The sequence below is a fragment of the Narcine bancroftii genome, chromosome 12, assembly GCF_036971445.1.
Source record: "Narcine bancroftii isolate sNarBan1 chromosome 12, sNarBan1.hap1, whole genome shotgun sequence".
Classification (NCBI taxonomy): Eukaryota; Metazoa; Chordata; class Chondrichthyes; order Torpediniformes; family Narcinidae; genus Narcine; species Narcine bancroftii.
Window position 1 is genome coordinate 15294274 of NC_091480.1, and position 27150 is coordinate 15321423.

Genomic DNA, 27150 nt, shown 5'->3' on the forward strand with positions numbered 1-27150 from the left:
GTTTTTCCAATGCTTTCTTATATTTCACTTGATCCCAGCATCTAGATTTTTTTGTTTTAACATTGGAAAATTCTATGACTATTTATCCATATGTTGGAGATAGGAACAAAATGGTGTAGAAACAGAAAGAGGTGGATTTAAACTCAGAAATGGGATTGAATGGAATTGAATCAAATAATTTGAACCAAGTTTGCACTAATTTATGTAAACAAGGGGCAGGATGGTTAGCACATTGCCTTTACAGTGCCAGTGATTTGGAACAGACCGGGGTTTGAATCCTGTGCTGTCTGACAGGAGTTTGTAAGTTCTCTCTGTGCCTGCGTGGGTTTTCTTTGGGGGCTCCGGTTTTCTCCCACTGTTCAAAAAACGTACCAGGAGTGTAGGTTAATGGGGTGCAAATTAGGCGGCATGGACTCGTAGGCTGAAATGGCTGGATGTCTAAATTTAAATTTAAAATTTGATTATCGTGTCATTGTACGTTAAAACTGAGCCATCTCCTAGTCCTTTTTGGCAGTCTAAATACCCTGTTTTTGCCTGGAGAGTGGTATTGGATCCACTCCAACACCCATCGCGGAGAGCAGGAACATATAGTAGGTCCAAAAACCCACAAACATTTTAAATTCAGCGGGCTTTTGTGTGCGTGTGTGCATGTGTAAGTGCCACAGGTGCACAGTGGCAACAAACGGCCACCTTACTTTAAAACTGCTACATTTGCTAATGAATAAACTTATCAAAATGTACCTGTCCTTCTCTTCTTCATTTTGAATTCAATTTGAATTTTGAAAGTTCTACTCGAGAATCAAAAAAAATCCGGACCTACCCAATCCTTGAGTCGTCCAGATTTTCAGACTTTTACGAGAAGGTATTGGAGTCTCTAGACAAATAATGAGATGCTGGAGGGATTCAGCATTCACAGAGAAAAATGGTCAGTCAAAACTTCAGGTCTTTTTAAAAAAAAATTTACAACAAGGAAGAAGCCGATTCTGGCTATTGACACCAATGCTGCCAAATTACACCCAATTATCTATTTGGGAAGGTGGGGAAAACCCACACGGGTCATGGGGAGAATGTACAAACTCCTTATAGATAACTCCAGATTTGAACCCCGATTGCTGGCACTGTAATAGCATTGTGCTAACTGCTACCGTGCCCTTTTGACAAGATCAAACACAAAACGGAACTGGAAAGACTCACCACACTATCCATTCATTCAGAAAACCAAGAGATCCTTTATAATGTAATAACACTTGTGAATCTGTAGGAGCCGTCTACTGCATCTGGTGCTCCCATTGTAGCCTTCTCTACATCAGAGAGACTGGACGCAGGCTGGGAGATCGCTTTGCTGAGCACCTTGGGTCTGCATCAGTGACAAGAATCTCCCAGAGGCCAACCATTTCAAATCTACACCCCATTCCTGTGCCGACATGTCTGTCCATGGCCTCATGCACTATCAAACCAAGGCCACCTGTAAATTGAATACCCTAATACTCCATCTGGGCACTCTCCAACCAGATGTCATTAACATCACCTCTGATCTCTGCTAGACCATTCCCCATTCTCCTTCTCTTCTCTCTCCCTCTCTCTGGTTTCCTCTAGCTCTCCACCCTCTCCTCCTTCTTCATTCAAAGAGCCATCTCCCCTCCCCCTGTTTGCTGTGTCCTCCCACCCTTATTCACCTATTACCTCCTACCTGTGGGACTGTGCTCATCTCCCTGCCCCTGCCCTTCCACCCCTCTCTCATGTAGACTCCTGCCTACATTTTGTTCATACCTGATGAAGGACTCAAGCCCAAAATGTTTGCTATGTATCTTTTTCTTTGTTGTATAGAGTACATTGTTTGACCTGCTGAGTTTCTCCAACTTTGTGTTTTTACTTCAATCACTGCATCTGCAGATTTTTGTGTTTTAGACCCTTTTTAATTTTCTCCACTGAATATATTTTGATTTGGACAAGGATGGCTAATGACATCATCTGATGTAATCCAAGTAGAATGAAGGGGAAGTGAGAATGAACTGGAGAAGATGTCCATGGCTTGGTTAACACTTTTCTAAATGAAATGGTTCAGGAGATTTCTCCTTTATGCTGCTCCTTCATGGTTAGGTACCTGAGGCAGTGAGTTCTGGTGGGCAAATGTCTGGTGACCCAGAAGGCAGTAGACAATGGTCTTCCAGTTGAGACTGCAGAAATAAATGCACATAACAATTAGTGCTTATAATACTACCACAGAAACTTATTAAAGTGAATTAAGCAATAAAGGGTCAAAAATCTGTTTCAAATTTCCAAAAAAAAAGCAGAACTGTGATGATTTAATCACAATAATGTTAGAAAATTTTTAATGACGGCTGAATCCCATTAAACCTGAAGCTAAGAAACCAGAACGTCAATCGTTTGTGAGTGTGGCAATGGTGAGCTGAAGGGCAGCCTCCTGAATTGTGTTGGAGGTTTGGAACTGGGAGCTCGAATTCACTGCTGGAATGAGTAGGAGGCACGGGTTGTGGGAGTGCAGGAGGTAAATCCACAGACACTTGATGTCTCTGAAGGGACTCTCTCAAGCTTCTCTTTCTCTCATTGGTGGGGGCACTGGGCTATGTGGCAAGCAATCGTTGACAAATTCTGTATATTTATGTACAGTAAAATCCTCTTTATCTGGCACCTTCGGGGATCACGGATGCCCTGGTTGACTGAGACTCACTCTTACACTGCTGAACTCATACACTTGCATTAAGAATACACCATTTAAAAGACAAAAGACAGTGCAAAATATGAAGTAATTTAAAAATATCAGTATTGCAGTCATTAATTATGTAAAGTTCACTTTAATCAAGTCATTCCCGTGATATACAAAATTTAAATTTGAACTCTGATCTTTGGCGTTGTAACAGTGTTGAGCTAGCCACTATGCTAACTGTGCCACTGTCATAATTAACACCTTTCTCAAGTTTACAGATAAAGCCTTTCCAATATACCCTATACCAATAAACTCTTACTAGGCAGGGATAGGGACACACCCTGGGAGGGGCGGCCCAGCAGCGAGCGGCATCAACTGGCTCTTTATCCTGGTTATCCTCCTGACCACTAGAAGGAGTCAAAGATTAGTTTGTTGGGAGCTCGGTTGGATTCAAGATGGATGTCTCCAGATGGTCGTGAATGAGTTCTATAGCTAATAAAGTATAGTTGTTTTGAAAAGAACCCAAGTTTCTTTATTACAATAAAAGAAACATCACATGGCACCAAGAGTGTGCATGATACCAGGAGTGGAAGAAATACCAGGAGTGTTCCATGTATGTATCAATTGTTATCAGCAGGCATATGGAGAGTGTAATGATTCCTGATGCTGTAAATTGGACTGGAAATGTTGACCATGAGTGCTGTGTACCTGAAGACAGTGGACTCAATAGCAAACATGATACATGGAAGATTGCACTGCTACTTAGCGTGGCAGGACTTCAAACACAAGAGGTTTTCAACACATTTTTTTTTGCCGAGGCAGCTGACCAAGGCAGGTTTGACAAGATTATCGAGATGTTTGATGAACACTGTTCACCATAGAAAAATGAAACATTTGAGAGCTACATGTTTTGTTCGTGAACTCAGCTACAAGGAGAGAGCTTTGATACTTTTTCAATGGACTTGAAATTAAAAGCAAGAACATGCAATTTTGGATCACTGCAAAATTCAATGATCCATAATCGAATTATTTTAGGGATTATTGATAAGAAACTGAAAGAGATGTTGCTGCGAGAGACGCAGCTTACCTTAGCTGGAACTGTGAAGATATTGCCACACGAGTGAATTAGCTCTGCAGCACTCGAAAAAGTTCGGTGAGAGTGCAAAAGCCAGTGAAAACAAAGGTATAGCCATAGCCACCATCTGCGTCCACACACAAACAAAAAACAAGATATAGGAAACATTAAAAAGATGGAGAGACATTCAAGTGCCAATCAGGTGGCACTCAACATGCACCAAAGCAATACCCCACCTATGGAAAATCTGTAATAAGTGCAAAAGGCAGAATCATTATTCAAAGCAAGTTTTTTCAAAGGGAAACAAGATAGAAGTGAAAGTGTGTACACTGTACACACTGTAGAAGAAACTGCCCTCTGTGATACACTTTTCATTGACATGGTAGTGCAGGAAAATTGAGCAGCCAAGTGTGAACAGAGCAGAATTATTATTTCTCAATCACTGTGATGAGATGCTGAAAAGGGGGCATCAAGGGCACCTTGGAATGAGAAAAATGCAAGAGGAGGGCCAGAACTACTGTTTATTGATCAAGGATAAATGCTGACTTGACAGATGGTTTCCAGCTGTGAGAACTGTTTGAAACACCATGCAAAGTAGACAAAGGAACCCATGATAATAACTGAATTACCAGCAGAACCAAAGCTGGGACTGATCTGTTCCACAAGATGGAAATAATTACTTACTGGTCATTGACTATCTATCAAACTATCCAGAGATTACACTGCTTCCTAATATAACTGCAAACTTAGTGATTCATCTCACAGTGTAGCCCCTGATTTAGTGCCAAAAGCAGAACAGCCGATGGTCCACAGCAAGATCCCACAGCAACAATGACATAAACTCCTTTTAGGACTCAATTCAATGATAAATATTTCCCAGAATACTGGACAGAATACTCACTTCCCTTCATTGGAAAGGAAATGTTCAATTTTCTACATGAACCCAAGCAGACTAATAGAATGCGAGTATGCCATCTGTAAGACAGCACCTCATTTTGTGCTCGAGCCTCTGGCATAAAACTGTTGTCATCATGTCTCAGAAGGGGCTTACCAGTGAAGCCACAGGTAGAGAGGTGACTGCAGGAAAAGGGAGTAATCAGGGCTGCAGCTCACATGGAAACCAAACACAGGTGCTTGATTTACACTCTGTAACTGCCCTCTGATCAAATGTAATATTATTTTCACTAACCTTCGGCGTTCTCACATGAACCTTCAGTCGACAAGAACTGAAGCCATTTCCTGTATTCTTCTGAGCTGAGTGATCCACATTGTGCACTGAGGAATGACGATGTACAAGTTCTTTGCCTGGTAAAAAGGCAACCGATATGGTTCCTTCATTCCTTTACACAAATTATAAAAATGCACAATTACAAAATAGTTGGGGATATTACTGAATGGATCCTAAGCAACTTTGTTTCAAACCCACATCATTATGCAGCTTAACAAATCACAGACTTATTCAATGGGTTTGCACGTGTTTAAGCGTAAACTTTTTCGAGTCGAGTCAAATTTATTGTCACCCGATTGCACAAGTACAACCGCACGAAACTGAGTTCTCTAGTCCTCGGTGAAAACTACGCAGGCACGCAACCAGTCATAACACACAAAAGACAAACAATACATATTCAGGATAAAGGTTCATATACACAAATAAATAAATATTTTTTTGTGAATAGGAGAGTCTCGGATGGTTAATGTGAGCAGATCCTGTGGTTGTTCATTATCACTGCCCATGGGAAGAAGCTGTTCCTCAGCCTGGTGGTGCTGGCTCTGAGACTCCTGTATCTCTTTCCTGATGCGAGCAGCTGAAAGATGCTGTGTGCAGAGTGGAAGGGATCCTCAAGGATTTTGCATGCCCTCTTCAGGCAATGATCCCTGTAGATCATGTTGATAGGTTGGGGGTGGGGGGGGGGAAGACTCCGGTAATCATCTCTGCTGCTCATGGTCCTGTGGATTGACCTCCATTCCATATCTCTGAATGGCATAAACCTTGATAACGTTGTAGACCACATTTTACTTCAGCCTCCTGTACCTTTTTCCAATGGTAGCAGAGAAAAGAGGGTATGGCCTGGGTGGTGGGTGTCCTTGAGGATAGAGGTTGCTTTCTTAAGAAACCACCTTTTGTAGATGGATTGAAGATTGGTGCCAGTGATGTCGCAGGCCGAGTTAACAACTCTCTGGGTTTTTTTCTTATCCTGAACATTGGCACCTCCATACCAGAGAGTGATGCAACCAGCCAGAATGCTCTCCATGGTCAAGATTCTTTGGTGACACACTGAATCTCCTTAAACACATCACAAATTATAGCTGCTGGCAAGCCTTCTTTGTGATTGACTCGACATGGAGGCTCCAGGGCAGATCCTTGGAGATGTTGACACCCAGGAATTTGAAGTTTTTGACCCTCTCCACTACTGAGCCTTCAATGAGGACTGGTTCGTGTTCTCCTGACTTCCTCCTGAAGTCCACAATCATCTTGATTTTGCTAACATTGAGCGCAAGGTTGTTGGCGTGATACCACTCAACGAGCTGATCTATTTCCCTCCTGTTCGTGTCTTCATTGCTGTTTGTGATTCTGCCCCACATGTGGCGAATGACCACAAATGTTGTGGGCCTTCAACTGTGCACACCAAATTTATTGCTAAAGCCAAGTTGACTTTATCACCAGATCATTTGTGATTTTTATAAATGACTTGGATGAAGAGGCAGAGGATAGGTCAGTAAGTTTGTGGATGACACAAAGGTTGGAGGAGTTATGGATGAAGATTCTCAAAGGTTACAAATAGACAAGATGCAGAGTTGGGCAGAAAAATGGCAGATGGAGTTCAATTCAGATAAGTGTGAGGTGTTGCATTTGGACGGAGAAACCAGAAGGCTGAGTACTGGGTTAATGGTCAGTTATTTAAGAGTGTGGATGAACAGAGGGACCTTGGGGTTCCAAATCCATACATCCCTCAAGGTTTATAGGATAGTTAAGAAGGCCTTTGGGATGCTGGGATTTATTAATAGGAGGATTGAATTCAGGAGTAGACAAGTCATGTGGTAACTCTACAGATCTCTAGTAAGACCAGAGTATTGTGTTCAGTTCTCAGATTTACCAGGATGTTGTCCGGATTAGAAAACAAGTCTTAGGAGGAAAGGTTAGCAGAGCTCGGAATGTTCTCTTTGGAGCATAGAAGGATGAGAGGAGACTTGATAGAGGTCTACAAGATTATGAGAGGTATAGATAGGGTGGACAGCCAGTGCTTGGTTCCCAGGGCAAGATCAGCAAACACCAGAGGACATGTGTAACAAAGTGGAGGGAGAAAAATTTAGGGGAGACATCAGGGGTAATTTTTTTTTTACACAGGTGTTTGTGGGTGCCTGGAATACATTGCCAGGGATGGTGGTGGAGACTGAAACATTGGGGGCATTTAAGAAACTCTTAGATACATGGATGAAAGAAAAATAGAGGGTTATGGGGTAGGGAGGGTTTAGTACTTTTTTTTAGGAAGAAATATAGCACAGCATCAAGGGCCGAAGAGCCTGTACTGTGTTATATTGTTCTATGAGTGCTAATCTTTATATCCAGGGGAACCTCATACCGTGAGGTAGACAGTGTGCTGGAGCTAGCTAACTCATGGTTAGACCACATTGGTTGTAAACCACAGTCAAACAACAGTGTTCTGAGAGTAAAATTACAAGAAAAAAAGTTACAGAAACTGGGGTTGTAGTTCCTGGAATCCAAAATCTAAAAGAATCGAAGATTTCATGATATCAGAGGTAGCAGTGGGCAGGCAGTTAGGTCATCATGACCCAAGAACTTAAAGCAAGGGTTTTGAAGAGTGGCGCTGGAAAACATTGCCACACACAAGGGTATTTTGGAACTCTCTTCTAGATATAGCATGTAATAGTTGTCAGTTGTTAATTTTAAACCTTAAAGCTTTATAGTTTTTATTCACGTAATGGTTTAAAGATGCATTGAGCAAAGATTGAGATAATTGATAAGCCAAGAGGATCAGGAACTGAAATAGCCCAAATTTAAAAGGAAATTTGTGTATTGTTCACAGCCCACTCATTTTCATTTCTCAGTTTCTTTAATTCAGTCAATAAAATGTACTATAGCTGGAATTACATATTCAGACCCAATGTGTCTCAAAATACTTTACAGGCAATATATCACCACTCCACTTGATATCCTAATACTTGATTTGAGGTATTTTCTAAAAAATAACAAACTAAGGAAAGAGCATTATGAAAAATATAACAAGCATGGAATTAACTACTGTTAATTAAATAATAAACTACTGTTTATTATTTGTGCATAAAATATTGTGAATCTGAGCTGAACTGATATCTCGTGATTGTAAAGCTGGTATTTGTCATAATGTCAGTTCTAGGTGTAAGTGTGGACAGTATTTATTGCCAAGTGTATTTTTCAAATATACATTTTTAAAAAAACCATGTGAGTTTAGATGAATGGCCAGTTGAGTGGTGTCTGTGATTTGTGCTTTTAAGTTGAGGTTGTTATATCAAAGTGTTAATATTGCATTATTAGTGTCAGGATTCCTTATTACTGTATATTTGTTTGTATTTGTAATCTTATAAAAACTGATGTGTCTATGTTTAAATAAATAGTTGCAGTGATGATAAAAAAAACTTTACAGGCAATGAAACATTTGATTTTTAAATATTTAATTTAGACATACATGGTAACAGGCCCTTTCATCCCATGGCCCCCTGCCGCCAAATTACACCCAACTGACCTACCTCCCCCATATGCTTTGAATGGTGGGAGGAAACTGGAGCACCTGGAGGGATCCACGCAATCACTGGGAGAGTGTACAAGCTCCTTACAGACAAAGCTGGATTCGAACCCTGGTTGCTGGTGTTGTCAAAGCAAAGCACGAACCACTATGCCTCTCCTAATATAAATAAATGAAATATAAACTGAAGGAAATTCTGCAAGTAGCGATGATCAATGAAATAAGCCCAGAAAATGCTTAGTATTTGGCTGGTAGACAAATATTGACTTTGACTTTTTAAAAAAAATGTATCCAGGGAATGATTAATAACTGAGCCAGAGGAAAAAAAATTACTGACAGTACATTACTCTGACATTATTGCATATAAATAGCAGTCCCAATTACCTGCTCCTGTATCTGGAGCTGATTTTGAATCACAACTGGACTCAGATAAGAATTCCTTCCACTGAATCAAGATGGACACAGGATATGTAAAATTGCCCACTTACGTCAGCTTTATTTTCTTGAGGATGCTTTTGGCTTCTTCATGTGTCACTCCGATCAGTGACTTTTTATTGATTGCAACCAGCTGGTCTCCTGGACGAAGTTGTCCATCCTTGCATAATTTACAAGAAACCATTTAGAAATCAAACGGGGAGAAGTGGTTTTATGGCCTGAAGATTTAGTATTTTGCCCAGCAGGATTAATACACCACAACTTTCCAAAGTGTAACAATCTTTCAATGTGTTACTGACTCCTGGTTGATTTTGTCTTTTCAAATCGACATTGTAAAATGTCATGAATGCCTACAACCAGCATCTGCATCAAGAGTGGGCATGCACAGGTGGCTGTAGATGCTAAAATCTGAAGCCAAACTCAATCTGCCAGAGGAACTGGCAGCATCCGTCGGAGAAAAAGAATGGTTTTATTAAAATATTTTTTTATTTTTCACTCTATGATCCATATCAACCAAAATATGTACAAACATTTCTCATTGAATTTACACAGTGGTCTTTACTCCCCTTTTTTTCCCTTTCCCTCCCTCCCCTCTACCCAGCCCCCTCCAAAACCCATAAATATTCAACATTTACAATACAATAAAACCATCAAACAGAAACCATAAAACCTTCACACAAAGGAAAATAAACAAGAAAAATGCATCATCTATTTATTACACACTGAATCTAGTCGTTTTGTCTTCTTATCATGTTCATTCTCATTTTAGGGGATGGAGGTCGTAGGCAAGCTCTCTCTGATATGTTCCATGTATGGTTCCCAAATTTTTTCAAACATTGTGATTTTATTCTTTAAATTATATGTTATTTTTTCCAATGGAATACATTTATTCATTTCCATGTACCATTGCTGTATACTCATGCTCTCTTCCATTTTCCAAGTTGACATTATACATTTTTTTGCTATCACTAAAGCCATCATAATGAATTTTTTTTGCACTTTATCCAATTTGAGGCCTAATTCTCTACTTCTTATGTTACTTAAAAGAAATATCTCTCGTTTTTTTGGTTTGTTATTTTTTGTAATTTTATTTAGTATCTGATTTAATTCTTCCCAAAACGTATTTACTTTCGTACATGCCCAAGTTGCATGTAGTGTTGTTCCCATTTCCTTCTTACAGCGCAAACATCTATCCAATAATGTTGAATCCCATTTTTTTAATTTTTGAGGATTAATATATACCCTGTGTAACCAATTATACTGTATCACGCATAACCTTGTGTTTATTGTATTCTTCATAGTTCCAGAACATAATTTTTCCCATACTTCATTTTTTATCTTTATGTTTAGATCCTTTTCCCACTTCTGCTTAGGTTTATAGTTTATTTCATTTTCCTTATCTTGTAGCTTAATGTACATGTTGGTTATAAATTTTTTAATTATCATTGTGTCTGTAATCACGTATTCAAAGCTGCTTCCTTCTGGTAATCTCAGTTTGTTTCCCAATTTATCCTTTAAATAAGATTTCAATTGATGATATGCAAACATTGTACCATGAGTTATTCCATATTTGTACTTCAGCGGTTCAAATGTTAATAAATTATTTCCCAAAAAACAATTTTCTATTCTTTTGATTCCTTTTCTTTCCCATTCTCTGAAGGAAAGGTTATCTATTGCAAAAGGGATTAGCGGATTTTGCGTCAATAGTAATTTTGGTATTTGATCATTCGTTTTTTTCCTTTCTAAGTGGATCTTCTTCCATGTATTAAGTAAATGATGCAGTAATGGTGAGTTTTTATATTGCACCAGCTTTTCATCCCACTTATAAAATATATGTTCCGGTACCTTTTCCCCTATTTTATATAGTTCTATCTTAGTCCAGTCTGGTAAAAATCTGATAAATACCTTAATTGTGCGGATCTATAATAATTTCTAAAATTTGGTAATTGCAAACCACCTTGATTATACCTCTCTGCTAATTTATCAAACATTTCCTTATTATTCTCTTTAGTTCCTTAAAGAATGTTTCTGTTAAGGGAATTGGTAACGTTTGAAATAAGTATTGTATCTTGGGAACACGTTCATTTTAATGCGGTTTGCCCTCCCTATTAACGTTAGTGGTAATTCTTTCCAATGTTCTAAGTCTTCCTGCAATTTCTTTATTAGTGGCTGATAATTTAGTTTGTGCAGGTGGCTTAAATTATTATCTAACCTGATCCCTAGGAATCGGATTGCTTGTGCTTGCCATTTAAATGGTGATTCTTTTTTTAAATTCTGTATAGTCTGCGTTACTCATTGGCATCACTTCACTTTTATTTGTGTTGATCTTGTACCTCGATATTTCTCCATATTCTTTCAATTTCTTATGTAATTCTTTTATTGATACCTCTGGTTCTGTTAGGTATACTATGATATCATCTGCAAATAAGCTGATTTTCTACTCCTTCTCCTTTATTGTTATCCCTTTTTTATTTTCTATTTTTATCAGCCAAAGATTCTATTGCTAAGACGAACAATGAGGGGGGATAGTGGACATCCCTGTCTAGTTGGCCTATTTAATTTAAAGTGACTCGATACATATCCATTTACTGTTTCCTTCGCCAATGGTCCATTATACAATGCTTTAATCCAATTTATATATTTTTCTGGTAGATTGAACTTCTGTAATACTTTAAATAAATAATTCCACTCTACTCTGTCAAAGGCTTTTTCTGCGTCTAGAGCAACAGCCACTGTTGGTTTCTTATTTCCTTGAACTGCGTGGATTAGATTAATAAGTTTGCAGACATTGTCTGCTGTTCGTCTTTTCTTAATAAAGCCAGTTTGATCTTGTTTTACTATTTTTGGTACACAATTGGCCAATCTGCTTGCTAATAATTTCGCTATTATCTTATAGTCTGAGTTAAGTAGAAATATTGGTCTATATGATGCTGGTGTTAATGGATCCTTCCCCGTCTTTGGTATTACTGTAATTATTGCTGACTTACATGAATCTGGCAAGTTTGGTGTTTCTTCTATCTGATTCATTACTTCCAGGAGAGGAGGAATTAATAACTCTTTAAATGTTTTATAGAATTCTATTGGGAATCCATCCTCTCCTGACGTTTTATTGTTCGGCAGCTTTTTTAATATATCCTGTACTTCCTCTATTTCAAATGGTTTTATTAGTTTATTTTGTTCCTCTTCTTGCAATTTCAGCTATTCAATTTTAGCTAAAAATTCCTCTATTTTGTCATCTTTCCCCTCGTTCTCAGTTGATACAACTGTTCATAAAATTCCTTAAGATTTTCATTAATCTCTGTTGGATTATATGTAATTTGTTTGTCCTTTTTCCTTGATGCCAGTATCGTTCTTTTAGCTTGTTCTGTTTTAAGTTGCCAGGCTAATATTTTATGTGTTTTTTTCTCCCAGTTCCTAATACTTTTGCATTATTTTCATTATGTTCTTCTCCATCTTGTACGTTTGTAATGTTGCATATTTAATTTTTTTGTCCACCAATTCTCTCCTTTTTGTTATATCATCCCTTTTTACTAATTCCTTTTCTGTACTTACTATCTCCCTTTCCAATTGCTGTATTTTCCGATTTTAATCCTTTTTCATCTTATTCACATAACTTATTATCTGCCCTCTAATGAAGGCTTTCATTGCGTCCCATAATTTAAATTTGTCTTTCACTGATCCTATGTTTATTTCAAAATATGTTTTAATTTGGTATTCAATAGACTCCCTAAATTCCCATCTTTTAAGTAGCATGGAGTTTAACCTCCATCTGTAAATTCTTGGTGGGATGTCCTCCAGTTCTATTGCTAATAATAGGGGTGAATGATCTGATAGTAGTCTAGCTTTATACTCAGTTTATATCAATCCTTGAGTAAGTTTTGTGCCTACTCTCTTGGGTGTTGCCTCCTCCATATATCCATAAGTTTCATTTCCTGCATTGATTTAACCATAAATTTGGCTACTTTATTCTTTTTACTTGTCTTTTGTCCAATTTTAGCCAACATTGGGTCCAAATTAAGGTTAAAATCCCCTCCTATCAATATATTTCCTTGTGTATCTACAATCTTCAAAAAAAATCCTGCATAAACTTTTGATCTTCCTCGTTAGGCGCATATATGTTGAGCAAATTCCAAAATTCTGAGTGTATCGTATATCTGACACTTTATCATTGCATACCTCCCTGCCGGATCTATTATTGGCTCCTCTATTTTGATTGATACATTTCTGTTAACTAGTATGGCTACACCTCTAGCTTTTGAATTATATGATGCTGCCATTCCGTGTCCTACCCAGTCTCTCTTTAATTTATGTTGTGCTTCAGTTAGATGCGTTTCCTGCACAAATGCTATATCTAATTTTTCCTTCTTCAAATAAATTTAGTAGTCTCTTCCTTTAAATTTGGTTATGTATTCCATTAATGTTTATTGTCATATAGTTCAACATGGCCATCTTATATCTTGCATACACCTCTTTTCCACCTCTTCGCCACCTCCATCCCCCTTTTCCCTATCTTCATCTCTTAGTTTTCTCTTATTACACTTAATGTACAATAACACATTTAAAACATAAAGTATCCCTACAGTTACCACATCCACTAATACCTTGACCCCAAAAGTTCACCCCCTCTGAGTTGCCCCATATCCCTTGCCGGGCAACCACAACTCCCTTTTTCATTTGGATTGCAATCTCGTTCGCAGCGTCAACTTATTTTGCAGTTACGGTTATTCCCCCTCTACCCAGCCCTCTCCAGAAAACACTTTTTTTTAAAAAACACATATAACAAAGCTCTCTCTCTTCTCCCCCCTTACTCCCTTCCTTCCCTTCACTTTTCCCTCTTTAGTTCTTTACATATACATTGTTTTTACATCTTTATATACACTTTAATGCTGTTCTTCATTCTTGTTACATCTCTTCATCTCTTCTCCTATCCTGCAAACATTCTGCGAATTCTTGCACTTTCTCTGGATCCAAGAACAGTCTGTTTTGCTCCCCGGGTATAAATATTTTAAGCACGGCTGGATGTTTTAATATGAATTTGTAACCTTTTTTCCATAGAATCGATTTCGCTGTATTAAACTCCTTCCTCCTCTTTAAGAGTTCAAAACTTATGTCTGGGTAAAAAAATATTTTTTGACCCTTGTATTCCAATGGTTTATTATCTTCTCTAACTTTATTCCTTGCCCGTTCCAGTATATTTTCTCTTGTCGTGTATCTCAAAAATTTTACTAAGATGGATCTTGTTTTTTGATGTGTCTGTGGTTTCGGAGCTAATGCTCTTTCTATTTCCATTTCTTCCTGCATTTCTGTCATTCCCAGGACCTTCGGGATCCATTCTTTTATAAATTCCTTCATGTCTGTGCCTTCTTCACCCTCCTTCAGGCCCACTATTTTTATGTTGTTTTGCCTACTATAATTTTCCAACATATCAGTTTTCTGAGTTAACAACTCTTTGTGTCACTCATTTTTTGTCACTTCCAATTTTTCTCTTAAGTCGTTTACTTCCATTTCTACAGCCGTTTCCCGCTCTTCCACATTCTCTACTCTTTCCCCTATTTCTGTCATTTCCAGTTCTAACCTTTGCATTTTATCTTCTGTTCTTTTCATTTTCCTTTTAATTGTATTAAACTCTAACGATAACCATTCTTTTACTGATCTCATTTGTTCTTCAAAAAATACTATCTGTATTCTGTTCATCAGTTTTACCTTATATTTCTCTTTGTCCATCACTTTTACCTTCTATTTCTCTGTGAAGATCTTAGTCTTCTTCTTCTTCCTCTTCTTCTGTGTCTATCTGTGTTTGTGTCTTCTTCTTCTCTTCTTTGTGTCTGTGTCTCTTCTGTTTTTCCTGATGAGCTGCTTGTATCTCTTTGTTGGGCCTCTTCTTGCTGGGCCTCTTGATGCTGGTCCTCCCCTCCTGGGCTGCTCGTCTGTTGTGCTTCCTGATGTTGATCTTCTTGTCGGTTATTCTTCCGTCTTTCTCCCTTGTCGGTTGCATCACTCCCTCTTCTGCTGGCTTCCTCGTCCTCCAGCTGAGCGCCCTCAGCTGTTAGCTCTGTGACAGTCCGCTCCTCTGCTGAGCCCCCCTCCCGCCGGTGTCCTCTTTCTCCTTTGATTGCGCACTGTGCATGCACATTTGTGCACTTTTGTTTGGCTCCGAGAGCCATTTTTGTAGTGCACCGGCTGGTGGGTTGTGACTCCGCAGGGCAGGTACTGACCTCGAGGATCGGGCGCTCCTCGCCACCACAGCGTCCCATTCTTTCGTGCAGGTACTGACTTCGAGAGTCGGGCACTCCTTGCCACCACAGCGTCCTGTTCCTTCGTGCAGGTAAGGCCTTCTTCTATCTTCTCTGACGAATTTTCTACTTCTTTTTTTCCAGTTGCTTTTACTTTCTCCTTCTTGGAAGTCATCTTCTTTCTCTTCTCTGAATCTTTATCTTCTATTTCTTATATTTTATTTTTGTTAAGCTTTTCTTTTTCCAACTTTTTTTCCTATTTTCCTGGAGAGGGCTGGTTTTCCCGACTGGCCACTACTCCATCACGTGACTCCTCTGAGAAAAAGAATGGTTGATGTAAGTGCAAACTGTCCAACATTCTTATTTCTCCCACAGATGTTTCTTGATCCGCTGAGTTCCTCCAGCAGATTGTGTTTGGCTTCTCCATCAAGACGAGCCAGATCACATAGGGCATATAACTGTCCTTTTACCCTCTCATAACTCAATCTCAAAAAACATTTTATTCTCTTTATGAGTGACATTTCTCCTTCATCAGTCTTCATCAGTCAGCCAGTAACCTGGTGGAGGGGATGTCCTCTTATCACTGATGGAGGGAGGAGGGGGAAAGGCTTACATTTAATCAATTGTGCTTTTCACATCTTAAGGTGCTCATGGACAATGAGGCATATGGTAGGTGATGGAATTTTAGAGAAAATCCTAAAAATACTTGAAAAGCTTAGCAGGCCTGATGGTCATTGGGCTGAAATATTAATGATTTCTCTCTTAAAGATGCTGAATGTTTCTGGCATTTTCTGTTTTCTTTTTCAATTTTTTGGGTCAAATGTTTTTTGGGGTGGAAGGAAATCAACTTTTACACGGGTCATAATTTTGACCGCAGTAAGTACTTGCATCATTCAATACATTGAGAACTCGGATGGCCAGGACTGGGTGGTAAGTCCGCAGTCAGGGCTTCCAAAGCTCATATAGGGAGGTGGCTGAGGCCTAGAAAGAGTCTCTAGTCGGGGCATCAGTAGCTCGGAAGGGCAGGTGGCTGAGGGATGGATCCGCAATAGGGGCGCCAGGAACTCCGGTGGGCGGACAGCTGGGGCTGAGGAAAGAGTCTGTGGTCGGGGCGACTGGAGCTCGGATGGGCAGGTTGCTGGGGCAAGAATCCTCAGTTGGGGTGTCGGGAGCTCGGATGGGCCAATAATGGGGGCATAGAGTAAATGTTTACACAGATCATTTGAAAATACATGATTTTTGGGCCAAAGAAGGGGGGCGGTTTGACTATTACATGATGACAATTACACGAGTATATACAGTATATTCCTCTTTATAATATATCCATATTATAAAGATGAAGTACTCGAGGTCTTAAAGCTCAAAAATAAATAAATCCCCAACCTGATCAAGTGTATCAGAGAAGCCAAAGAAGAACTTGCAAGGTACCTGGTAGAGATAATTACTTCATCTTTAGCCATGGCTGACGTACTAAAAAACTGGAGGGTGGCTAATGCTGTGCTAGAAGGAGAAGACAGGGAACTGCAGGCCCACGAGCCCAATATCGGTGGTGGGAAAGTTACCAAGTGGATTCTGAGGAACAGGATCTATCAGTTTCTTTGGAAAGCTAAAGACAGATTAGCGACAGTCAGCATGGCCTACTGAGTGGGGAATCATGTCTTGCAAATGTGATGGAGTATTTTAAAGAGATGATAATGAGGGAAAGGTGATAGTCACTGTCTTTTTTTCCCAGCTTAGAGGAGTCTAAAACTACAGGACACAGATTTTAGGTGAGGGGAGAACCATGAAAAAGGGCCACTCTTTTGCACAGAGAGTAGTGGGTATGTGAAAGGAGCTGCCAGAGAACGTGGGAGAGGCAACAACAATTGTGACATTTAAGAGACATTTAGGCAGATACGTGGATAGGAAAGGTTTCAGGAGATGTGGCCCATATGCAGGCAAATAAAACTAGCTCAGGTGGACAACTTGGTCAAAGGGTCTGCTTCTGTGCTGTTAAACTCAGTGACACCAAATCTCAGAATTTACCTTGGGAAGATGGGAAATGCATGTGGGCATGGCTTGACTTCAAACTTTACATGGACATTTATGAACATCCAATGATCTCAAACACAATTACAAATGTTTTTCTCCTATTTCTAACTTGTAAAATATGAAAAGTATAGGTTTGACTTCAATGATATTTCCCAGTCAGTAACAACTGTTTCCTCATTACCTTCTGGCAGTCTTCCCCAACGACAATATCCTCCACATACACCTTGGGTCCATCTGGTCTGTTGGACCCTCCCGACACAGTGAGTCCGAGGGCTGCAGATTTGGTGATGGTAACAAGCTGAATTTCTTCGTCTCTATGACAACTGCGAAGAAAACAATCTAAATCTGCGATAAACAAAATTAAAGCCATACTCCTTAGAGACAAAAACATTATAGACATTTAACTTGCAATGCAATGCACAGACATGCTGGAGGAACTCAGTGGGTCAGACAGCATCCATGAAAGGATGACATGTTGGCTCCAAAACTTTCCATCAGGGGTTGAAACATTACTGTCCATTTCCTTCCATGGTTGCTGCCTGAGTTCCTCCAGCATTTGGTGTGTTGCTCCAGTTTCCCAGCATCTGTAATCTTTCTTGTTTACCTCCTCAAATCCCCTCTAATCTTCTTACCCCCTTGCCTTAAACCTATGCCCGCTACTTTTAAATATAACTACGATGGTGTTAGGTTTCCAAACTACCTACCCTATCAGTGCTACTCATGATTTTGTATCCCTCTATAAGATCTGACCTCAGCCATATCTGTTCCAAAGAAAATAAAGCCACCTTATCCAGTCTCTCCCTCATAAGAGAAACATTTCATCCCAGGTAACATCTTGGTGAATCCTGTCTGTTCCTGTACCAGTGCAACCGTGTCCTTAGGCAAATAGTTGCTTCCCACAAAGTACAAGGACAATAGATGGTACCCTCATTACGCAGCCACTGCATTCCAGGAAATTATTTCCAATTTTCGAGAACGCAGTCTGCGTGAAAAGATCGTAACAGGAATTCCTCTTCCGAAATTTTTCCTCCGCAACCCCTAGACATTTTCACGGATCGTCTGCAGTCTAAACTGAAACTGCGGGTGATCCACAAACAACAGGCTAATGTATTCCGTCTAAACTCACAGTGTGATACAGATATTTGGAGTTTTCATCATTCCTGTGTGAAAAAACATACATGATTCACCAAGATGTTTGGATGAGTTATTTCTGTAATTGAACCATGTGCCAGAGGCTGAATTATGTGTTAACTCATTGCTACATTATATGGCGAGCTCTCCACTGGCCACCGTGACAGAGGTGCACCAAAGAAAAGGTACAAGGACTGCCTAAAGAAATCTCTTGGTGCCTGCCACATTGACCACTGCCAGTGGGCTGATATCGCCTCAAACCGTGTATCTTGGCGCCTCACAGTTTGGCGGGCAGCAACCTCCTTTGAAGAAGACCGCAGAGCCCACCTCACTGACAAAAGGCAAAGGAGGAAAAACCCAACACCCAACCCCAACCAACCATTTTTCCCCTGCAGCCGCTGCAACCGTGTCTGCCTGTCCCGCATCGGACTTGTCAGCCACAAACGAGCCTGCAGCTGACGTGGACTTTTACCCCCTCCATAAATCTTCGTCCGCGAAGCCAAGCCAAAGAAAAAGAAACATAATGTACACTGTTTGACCTGCTGAGTTTTCCAGCATTGTGTTTTTACTTCAATCATGGTGACTGCAGAATTTAGAGTTTTACTGTCTACTGTTTGGCCACCTGCCTATATATTGGTCAAACCTTGATGAAGGTCGCAAGCCTGGAACATTGGTTGTGTATCTTTATCTTTGCTACATGAAGTACTCTGTTTGACCTGCTGAGTTTCTCCAGCATTGTGTTTTTACATCAATCATGGTGACTGCAGAATTTAGAGTTTTACTGTCTACTGTTTGGCCACCTGCCTATATATTGGTCAAACCTTGATGAAGGTCGCAAGCCTGGAATGTTGGTTGTGTATCTTTATCTTTGCTACATGAAGTACACTGTTTGACCTGCTGAGTGTTTTTACTTCACTCAAGTGTGGACTTCACAACACCTGTGACAGTTGGTAACCTTTATTGAGAGGTTTACACCGATCGGGGATGAGACGAGGAAACAACAACTCCACATAAAAATGGCACAGAGTTTTCTGACATACTGTGGATTGGAACGAAGTAAACTTCCATCATTTCCATTGGAACTCAATGGGCTCAGCATTCGAGGACTCAAGGAAGTTAATGAGGTGCCAGATGATGTTCTGAATAGAGATCTGCCTGTTCCAAATCCAAAGTAAAAGAATTAATAAATGAGTCAAAATCCATGTAATTCTCATCTCATATTTCTATAAACACGGTGTTACCAAAGGTTGCGCTGAACACCAGAACGAGGTCAAAGAACTCACACCAAGTTGCAGACTGCTGGAGACCGGCTCGAGGCTGGCTGAAGGAACGCAAGATATAGGAACCGGGATGCGAGTGGGTGTCAAAGGCAGGAGGGCCTCTCAAGGGACCTCGGGCCCTGAAGGCCTTCTTGATCACGTTGGAGGTTTGGATCTGGTCTGAAGTTGCTGATGAATCAAACTGAGGCTGAGGGAGCATTAGGGGTGAAGCCATGGACACTCAGTGACTCTGGGGGAGGGGGAAGATCTGGGGGATTTTCTTTTCTCTGTAAGGGGAACCTGGCAATTTGTTCTGAACTTGAATCTTTATCTGTCTTGTGGCAGACTAAATGCAATTTTGTGTCGTATCACATCTGTTTTATTACATGACAATAAAAGAATCTCAAAAGCAACGCACAGATCATCTAACTAGCTGGCTTCACTTTGTTTGGTGCAGTACATGTATTCAAATATCCTTTCACCGTTCTAAAGGACACCAGTATTATTGAATGTTCTGTAAATCCGAGCATTGATGGACAGATGCGGATGTTAGGAGCCACTCCTCTGGAGATGATGAATTGCCATGATGTGAAACATAAGAAATAGGAGCAGGAGGAGGCCATCCGGCCCGACGAGCCTGCTCTGTCGTTCAATGGGATCGAGGCTATTCAGATGATAGGCTCATCTCCACCTTCTTGCCTTTTCCCCATACCCCTAACTATGTAGAAATCTATCCAGTTCTGTCTTCAAACAAGAGGACGTGGATTGAGATTGAAGGGGGAAAGTATAGGGGAAACTTGAGGGGGGGGGATTTCTTCACTAAGAGGGTGGTGGGAGTGTGGAATGAGTGTCCAGCCAAAGTGGTAGATGCGGGCTTGATTTTAATATTTAAGGAAAAGTTGGATAGGTATATGGATGAGAAAGGTATGGAAAGTTATGGGATGGGTGTGGGTCATTGAGATTAAGTGGGAGAAGGTGTTTTGCATGGACTGTTTCTGTGCTGTAATTGTTAGATATGTTAAATATATTTCCTGTGGTCACCTCCACTGCTTCAATAGCCATCACAATTGCACAGATTCACCACTCTCTGGGAAAACCAGTTCCTGCTCAACCCTGTCCTACCCTGGATCTTGATGCTGTAACCTCTCGTTCTGGTCTCCCCTCCCAGCCACTCTAATAATGAAAGAGGGAACTTTCTGAATGCCTTTCATTTATACCCTGCTCTCAGAGGAATTCCTAGTATCAGGCTTCTGGCAAACATCACAGACCAGCATTTCAGTTCTGGATAACATGTTAATGAGCTGCTATTGAAAAAAGAAATGCTGCGATTCTACTGCCTACCTGGTGGTCTCAGATTAATCAACTGTGCAGCTGCAGAGGCCAAGGGGATGTTAGAGGGCGAGTTGTGATGAGAACGAACATTATCAGTTTAGTGGACCTGTCTCCTGAGACAATAAAGAATTCAGTTTAATTCCAGTCAATTCACTTTGACTGGGAGACTTCTTCCTGTTGAAATCATTCCTTCCATGGCTAACCTCACCCAACAACCCGCAGTGCCAGATAAGGTGTAGCTGAACCGTGGAGGCCACATGGGTAAGATCAAATAAAAGTGATTCGTTTAAAAATGTATCCATAGAAAGAGATACAGATTTAATGTCTCGCATTAAACACCCTTTGTGAATGGGATGGGAGCAGGGCTGGATATCTGTTTCAGGTTGAGGTCAGGGTTGCAGTGGGAATAAGTTGTTATCAACACCCTCTACTCAAATGGGTTAATGGGGAAGTTTTAGAATGATAGAAACAAAGAAGTGTAACTTGCCACAAATAATAGAGTTGATCAGGCCATGTTAATGAAGAGAGAAAATGGAGATGTAGTTGTGAATACAATAAAACTCCTGGTATGTGGCACCTGTGGGGATTGGTAGATGCGGATAAGAGAATTTTATGGTTGCTTGAGATTGTATATTGCATGGATTGGTGAACTAATGGTGAGTTGCACCAAATTTAAACTTCTACATTTTTCACCGAGATTTTTTTGCCAGTTGCTTGAGGCTGCTGGTTCTTTTCCAGCCTAACCTGGCCTGCTAGGCAAGTTCCTTAGCTTCAGAAAATACATACATTTTAACCACTCAGTACTATTGAAACTGGCTCTGTTAATCTAGGATTTTTTTTTTGCACTATCAATAAGTGAAAATTCTGCCTCACCCAGAGGAAAAAGAATATAAAGGTTGTTGTATGTGATGTCATATATGTCCAGTTACTGTTGCAGTTAGCATAATGCTATTACAACGGCAGCGAACCGGGTTCGAATCCAGCGCTGTCTGAAAGGAGCTTGTATGTTCTCCCCGTGTCTGTGTGGGTTTGCTCTGGGTGTTTCGGTTTCCTCCCACCCTTCAAAACATAACTTTGTCGGTTAATTGAATGTATTTGGGCGGCACAGGCTCGTGGGCTGGAAGGGCCTGTTGGTGTGCTGTAGGTCTAAATTTTAATTTAATTTAAATATTTTTTTAAAATCTAAATCTAAACTTTGAACCTGCCCAGAACTGCCTGTAATCAACAAAAAGAGCTATTTAATAAGTATGAAGACAAAATAATCTGTGGATGCTGGAATTTAGAATGAAAGCAGAATGCTGGAAGCACTCAACAGGTCAATTAGCATCTGTGGAGGAAAACCCTCCACAGATGCTGATTAACTTGCTGAGTTCCATCAATTTAATGATTTTGTTCTTTCATAAGTGTGATTCACTTGCAATAAAGAGGATGACTTTAGAAATATGAGACATTCTCTCAAAATAAACTTACCAGTTCCTGGTGTGGAAGGTGAATTGCGTGCAGATCCTGTACTATCTCTGGATCCACAGTTCTCCAATAATTCTGAAAATTCTCGCCTATTAGAAATGAAATGGAATTCTTATGTTAGATGTGTATTACAGATGTTTTAAAATACTAAAAAGCTTTATGAAGTGGGTAGATGTACAAAGAGGTGTCAAAGTCGACCCTCTATCTTTGGCCACAAAATCTGGCAGAATTCATATATTTCATGCAAAAGTTGACCCCCCCCCCCCCCCCCCATATTTGTCCATGGCTGACTGCCCATCTGAGCTCCCGACGCCCTGGCTGTCCGCCCCTCTGAGTTCCCAACTCTCTGGCCACCCGACACTCTGACCGCCATCTCTCACCTTGGCCCATGGCACCTGCCCCTCAGAGCTTCGGCGCCCTGACTGCAGACTTTTGCTTAGTCCCCGGCCGCCTGGTCTCCCATCCGAGCTCATAACACCTCAAAGAATGCAGGTACTTACCGTGGTCAAAAGTTACATGTGTGAAATAGTCAACCCCTTAAATTCTGTACTTACCACGGTCAAAAGTAACATATGTATAATAGTCAACCTCTCAAATTCTATCTTAAAAAATTGGTCCACAAAATTTGACTATTATATATGTATATACAGTATCCCTCAGGAATATTGGTGTTAGCTCTGGGCTGCTGTTAGCATTCCTGCCTCTGCACATCCCACTGGCACATCGCTTGCTGCAACTGTAAACCAACTCATTTTATCCTTTCCACAATTCCAATAAAGGGCCTTTGATTTGAAACATTTCTCTTTCAGCAAATGCTGTCTGATTTGTTGAGTGTTTTCAGTGTGTTTTGTTATTACAGTAAAAATCCCTGTTATCCTGAATTAAAAAAAAAATAGGTACAAAATCCAGAAGTTTAAAATTCATGCCCCCTTAGGGGTCAGTTCACCAATCACGCAACGTGCAATCTCAAACAACCGGCAAATTCACTTATCCAGCATCTTCCAACCCTCGTAGGTGTCGGATACTATTTTTTTTACTGTATCTCAGATTTCCAGCATCTGGAGTTGCCTGTTTTATTTTCTGACACCCTCAGTGCGAACCTTCATGTTAAAATAGTCGAGTCTCTCCCTTCCACATGAAGACTTCAAAAATGAGCTAGGGAGGTCTCGTATTATTTCACTAAAACAAATCATGTGACAATCAAACACATTATTGTGGGAGCTGGCGAGGAAGAAATTGACTGCCTTTTTAAAATAAAAATTCTTTAGGATCTGGGCATCGCTGTCAAGGTTAAGATTTCTTGCTGCTCCCCTAACGGCCATTGAGAAAGGAACGATAAGGCACCTCCTTGAATTGCTGGAGATTCTTCATAAGGTTTCTCCTACATTGTTGTGGTGGAGAGAGTTGAAGGTTTATGACTCAGCAATAATGAAGCAACTTTTGATCTATTTCCAAGTGGAACATGCGGGGAAACCTGCAGGAGGTGCTGTTTTCTTATGTGTTTGAATGTTTTGGACACAAATGTAAGAGGTGCTGACAGAGCAGCTGACGTAAAGAAATGGTTGTGCATTTTAGAGATGTACTGTGTGCTGGGAGTGGAGGGAATAAAGGTGGTTGATGAGGTACAAATCCTTTGTCCTGGCTGGTGTTTAAATTTAATTTAGACATGCAACACGGTTACAGGCCCTTCTGGCCTACGAGCCCGTGCCATTCAAATACCCCAATTAACCTATAACCCCCGCCCGCCCCAGGTAAAACACAGACATGAGGAGAAAGTATAAACTCCTTACCACAGCACCAGATTTGAACCTGGGTCGCTGGCGATGTAATAGTGATGCGCTAACCATGCTGTCAAACTTCTTGAGTTAACTCTGGAGCTGCATTCTTTCAGGTGAGTGAAGATTATTCTATCACCCTCCTGAACTGTACCTTGTAGATAATTGAAAGAATTTGACTTATCAGGTTGTGAGTCTCTAACTGTAGGGTGCGCACTGTCTGACACGATCTTAGAACCACAGTGTACGGACAATAACCACACCAGCAGTGTGAGTATAAGACAGCTTTAATCAACTAATATGTGCACTAAGAGGTCTTGTCTCTCTGCAAGACGAGCCTGGAAGGCTAGACGTAGTTCTGGACTGCTTGATAGACACGGTCACGGGGATGACCCCTGGTGGCCTAGTGGTGTAATTATGTACTGACAATAACCACACCAGCAGTGTGAGTATAAGACAGCTTTAATAAAGTAATATGTCCACTAAGAGGTCTTGTCTCTGCAAGACGAACCTGGAAGGCTAGACTGTAGCTCTGGACTGCTTGATAGACAAGGTCACGGGGATGACCCCTGGTGACCTAGTGGTGGAATTACATCTCACCACACACAGTACTTACGTTGGTGGTTCAGTTGAATTTCTGGCCAATAATTAAATTGCTATGGCACAGAGTTTCAACTCGCGGTGGCTGGTTTCTCTTTAGTTAAATATAATTTTTGTCTTGCCCTTGTGTAGCACAAACATTATTTGCTACTTGTCAGCACTTGCCTGAGTGCTTCTCAGTAAAATGGAATACCATATAATCAACCGCAAACATTCTACAAATGACTCCATATTAGAGAGGTCATCCATGAAGCAGCTGGGGATACTTTGGTCTATTTCTCTGCCCCGAGGTACTCCAACAGTGATGTGCCAAGTCCAGGATGATCGACCTCCGACAACTACAACTTGAGTGCTTTCCCCTTGATCACTGATACACTGGGGCTCCTTCATGCCATTCAATTCCACGTGCTGCCACTCTCACCTCTGGAATTCAGCTCATTGGTCCATTTTTGGATCAATGACCAAAATGGGCAGTTGGTGAGTAATTGCCACATTCTCCCACTGTCATTGATGCACTCTCCAGCCAGCTGGCATTAACGCCGGTTTCTGATAACCTGCTCTCTCCTTTCCCTCAGCTCTCCACCCCCCTTCCCTCTCTATTCACCCTTCCAGCCCTACTCTCCCTGTTTGCTGCTGTGCCCTCCCTCCCTTCTCCACCTATTACCTCCTGCCTTTGGGTCTGTGCTCCTCCCCCCACCCCTCCCCCTTATCTTTTTGTTCAAATACTTGCCAACATTTTTCCATATCTGGATGAAGGGCTCAAGCCCGAAACGTCAGTTATGTATCTATCTTTACTCTATAAAGGACACTGATTGACCTGCTGAGTTTCTCCATCATTGTGTTTTTACTTCAACCACGGGAGAGTGGACTGAGAGGACAATAAACAAAACTGGGTAGCAATTAGGCAGGATGAATTTGTTCTCACTTTGTGACTTAGTTACAGATGTGGCTATTTCTGGAGCATGGATTTTATGTGGCCTAACAACATTTTTTTTATCCAATACTCATCCATTTTTGGACAAGGTGTTGCACATGGATTGGTACTGGGACCACAGCTTTACTTAATATATTTATGACATGGATTTGGCTGTACAAACTTGGACGTGTAGTGAAAGAGCGGAGGATATAGACAGGATGGTGACATGGTGGATGGGAGATGAACATTAATGCAGTAAATGGAGTGCGGCACAGTTAGCATAGCGGTTAGCACAATGTTGTTACAGCGCCAGTGACTTTCGTTAGTCACACTACCTGGGGTCACGGTGCTGCCTTAGCCCTGAGTTCAAGAACAAGGAAATTAATGAAAGCTCCAAAGTGACAAATGTGAGGTGTGAGTCTTCAATACAGTCAAAAATCTCTATCTGTTCTCTGGAGAGAACCAAGGGCAGCAAGAACAGAGTCCCTGATAAGAATATATTATACTGAAATAAAAACCACTGCCAAATAAATGATCAAACTTTATGTTAACTTTGGACTGCAAACAATGCAAAGCATGTTGCATAGTGGAGAATGGTGGAGAGGGCAATGAGTGAAAATAGGGCAGTATGACTGACAGGTAAATATTTGAGAACATTGTTGGGGATTGTTGGGGTGGGATGCCTTCCAGGAGTTCATGATATGGATAGCAGCCAGTTAACACAATGAGAACCTGCCTTCAATCTAAGACAAGGACATTTGGATGAATGCAAACCATTGTCTAGGGAGATTGAGAGGAAGTGAAGAGCTTGCCAAATTTGACATCAGAAGCTACCTGTAATTGTTCTTCTCCATTTACTACCTAAAATCTGTCAGGCAGTTCTGTAAAAGTTAGTGGATACAGCCGAGGACATCATAGGCAAAACCCTCCCCACCACAGAGAACATCCACAGGGAACACTGACGTCAGAGAGCAGCAGGAATCATCGAGGACCTACACCATCCAGCACAGGGTCTGTTCTCACTGCTACCATCATGAAAGAGGTACAGGTCCCACAAGACTCGCACCAACTGGTTCAGGAGTAGCTGCTCCCCCTCCACCATCGGATTCCTCAACAATAAACTCAATCAGGGACTCGTTTAAGGACTCGTACTTTGGCACTTTATTGATTTTTTTCTCTTGGAGTTGCACAGTCATTTTACTTACAGTTATTTATTCATTTACATGTGTAGGTTGAGTTAGATTATTGCACTGCCAGTAATTCTGCCGCGCCCGCAGGAAAAAGAATCTCAGGGTTGTATGTGATACCATGTATGTACTCTGACAATCTGAAATCTTAGCAGCACAGCAACTGTTGTGGTGGAAAGTGAATGTCTCAGTGAAGTGACCTTTGGAGTCTGTCTCCATCACTTAGGAATGTTGGGGCATGCTGGGTGTGGGTAGGAAAGGTCAGAGTTTGGTGGCTGGTGAAAGGCATGACCATCACT

The 27150-nt window shown here is 40.8% G+C and overlaps 1 protein-coding gene across 1 annotated transcript in view; it reads right to left on the minus strand.

The window, feature by feature from the left end:
- Window positions 1-27150, minus strand: part of LOC138747140 (syntaxin-binding protein 4) — a 77274-nt gene that overhangs the window by 25818 nt on the left and 24306 nt on the right. The window contains exons 6-11 of the mRNA XM_069906109.1: window positions 22377-22462; window positions 19356-19470; window positions 17366-17507; window positions 8974-9080; window positions 4933-5083; window positions 2105-2177 (exon numbers count right to left, since the gene is read on the minus strand). Of these exons, the coding sequence (XP_069762210.1) occupies window positions 2105-2177; window positions 4933-5083; window positions 8974-9080; window positions 17366-17507; window positions 19356-19470; window positions 22377-22462 (674 nt within the window). The remainder of the gene's footprint in view (window positions 1-2104; window positions 2178-4932; window positions 5084-8973; window positions 9081-17365; window positions 17508-19355; window positions 19471-22376; window positions 22463-27150) is intronic.